The sequence below is a fragment of the Eimeria necatrix genome, genomic scaffold (genome assembly GCF_000499385.1).
Source record: "Eimeria necatrix Houghton genomic scaffold, Enh_scaff114, whole genome shotgun sequence".
Lineage (NCBI taxonomy): Eukaryota > Apicomplexa > Conoidasida > Eucoccidiorida > Eimeriidae > Eimeria > Eimeria necatrix.
This window is the reverse complement of record NW_013651926.1, coordinates 16,646-19,168: the sequence shown is the minus strand read 5'-3', so window position 1 is coordinate 19,168 and position 2,523 is coordinate 16,646. Positions and strand designations below refer to the sequence as shown.

Here is a 2,523-nt window from a genome sequence, read left to right as displayed (position 1 = left end):
TATTGGCGACTGTTTCCAGCAGTGGCGACAGCTTGTTCGTCGCTCGGGACAGCGGATATGGCTTTGTAAAATCCATAACTGCCTCTAAAAGCTATAAATATGTCCGAAATTTGTGTGCTTTTTGTAGAAATTGTCGACTGTTTTCAGCTTTTCTATGTCTGCGGCTTGGGGCGTACGCTCGCCCTGCAACGGTTGAGGCGGCAGTGCGGAACGCCGAAATAAAAGTGGCAAGCGCGATTTTTTTCAATATATTTGGGGGGCTTTTAAGTATTTGAAAAAAGTTTAGAAATGAATAGATCTTTTTTGTTGTTGGTGGTCCGTTGAGGCCAGCTGGGTGGAGCGAGTGGGAGGCGCAGGGGAGGCGATCGAAAGGGTAGGCGAGCAGAAACGGTTCAGCTAGCTACGGGTAAATAACAAGAAAAAAGTGAATTTCCCATTGGAAATTCATTGGAATAAAATATTTAGTCAAAATTAAAGATGGTTTTCCCGCGTCACGGCCTAATCGCCGACCCCTGGGACACTCAAGGCTAGCTCTCGCAGCCTCTCGCTCGGTGACTGCGAAATCGCTGCGTGTGCCGCCCCCTCCCCATGCAACTCCCTGTCTCACATCTTCTTCTTGACCGTTTTTTTTGATTTTGAATTCCACTTCTGCCGGCCTTTTCAACATTTCCGGTCAACTTTTTTTTTGTCACAATGGCGCCCATTTTCCAGAGCGCAGCCCTGTGCTTCATGGCACTCTGCGGACTGAAGTCTGCATATGCTGCTGAAGAAGGAACACCGTCACCTTCGCCGGTGGCAGCAGGAGAGGGTGAGTGACCATTTTGTTCTGTCAGCAAAGCTTGCCGTACGTAAGGGCCTGGGACATTTTGCAGGAAGTGCGGCTTTTGCTTGTTCTTCGCAGACGCCTACCTTGCCCTGAACTTGGCTCGGCGGGGAGGGCTCTCAGTTCGGCTTAATGCACTGACAAAGCAGCAGACTATCGTTGACACCGTTGTCGCAAAGCTCACAACACTGGCCGGCGATGATTGCGGACAAGTCAATTCCGTGACTTCTGCAACAGTAAGTTTCAGGTTTGGCTGCTCGCTCAGAGGAAGAGATCAGAAGATTTTGTAGTATCTATTTGTCATTATATTGTATGGGTTGTATTCTGCAGGCTGAGGGATTCGTGGCCACGTTTAGTGGTGAAGCGAATTACAAGAAGATAGTACAGGAAGCTCTCAAGCCGGCAGTGCAGAAAATGACGTGAGTCTCAGAACAGGAACCGAAACGGTGTTGTCAGTAAAAACTGGAATGCAGAGAGTAAAAGAGAAAATGTGCGTTTGATTCTTTTGCAGGACTTACCCGAAAGATGGAAAATTCACTGAGGCTCCCTGGAACGACACCCAAGTCGTGAACATTCTGCACGTTCTCTGGTCCGCCAGCACAGAAGTTGGCTGCGCCGTGACCACGAAATGCACGGACAAGCAGCTGCTTGTTTGCCAAATGACCCCGAAGGGCGGAAATGGTGTTCCTTTCAGGTATGCATGCGGGGAAACTTGGAAGTTTTGGGATTTCTGGAGGCTTTCTGATGCCAATAGGTGCTTGGCCATTTGTCTGCTGCTGCTGAGTGGAGTTTCATCTTTGCTTTGCGAGGTTTCTTCTTTCGGGTTTGCAGCGAGGAGTTCTACAAGGCCCTGGTGTCCAGGACCGACTCCATTGAATCTATGACTGAAGCCGACCTGAAGACTGGCTCGAACTCCGGATCTGCCGCAGTTCCTTCAGTTCTGCTTGCGGGTCTTGTTGCAATGCTAGCAACAGCAGCAGCATAAAAGAAAAGATATGAATAGGGCCTTTCAGCAGCAGCAGCGATGTGGGTGCTGCGGGCTGGGGCTGGAGCAGCTTCGCTTCATTTGGAATTTGCAAAAGAAGACAGTCTCAGAGGCACCTGCTTGATAGGAAGAATGTGCAAGGCCGGTGCCCGGCAGCAGCAACAGAGAAAAAGAATTCTTTGAGTCCTCGGACTTGTTGCAAAATTGCAACTCTGCACTGAGACGAATTCGCCAACTCACTTTTTCGCAGTGCTAAATATGGAGCCTTTTTACCAACATTATTCCCTAGCTTTAGATTCCTTCTCTTCCTTTTTCCGAGTCTTAATTGAAAAGTTCTTCAAATTTCCTTTAGCTTTAGATTGCTTTTCTTCCTTTTGCCACCCTTTTCTAGAAATAGAGCTTATGTTGTTTTATTAAAGTCCCAAGTTTCTTTTGTTTAATCGGAATATCAAATTGTTTCATCAAACGCATGCAAATAGTCGAATACAAGGAAAGCAACAAAATGGTGGAGGCGTTTCAGAAGAAAAACTAATTAGAGGAAATGATCAAAATGGGAGAAGGATGAAGAGAGTTGGCGAGTTAAACAGACTGCAGATCGTCGAGAACTGAATCAATCTACAGTAGATAATTACTTTTCAGTGAAGTCCATATAAAATAGATAATTGCTTTTCTGTTAAGTCAAAATATTAGAAGTGGTTTCGTTGCGGCAGGTAAA

At 46.7% G+C, this 2,523-nt stretch overlaps 1 protein-coding gene across 1 annotated transcript; it reads left to right on the top strand.

Moving 5' to 3' along the window:
* Positions 1-693: 693 nt before the first annotated feature.
* Positions 694-1,808, top strand: ENH_00005160 (SAG family member; the record flags this gene model as incomplete). The annotated part of the gene is made up of 5 exons (XM_013578438.1): positions 694-808; positions 902-1,059; positions 1,243-1,256; positions 1,335-1,517; positions 1,655-1,808. 5 exons carry the CDS (start codon positions 694-696, stop codon positions 1,806-1,808), a joined length of 624 nt encoding a protein of 207 aa, XP_013433892.1.
* Positions 1,809-2,523: the final 715 nt, after the last annotated feature.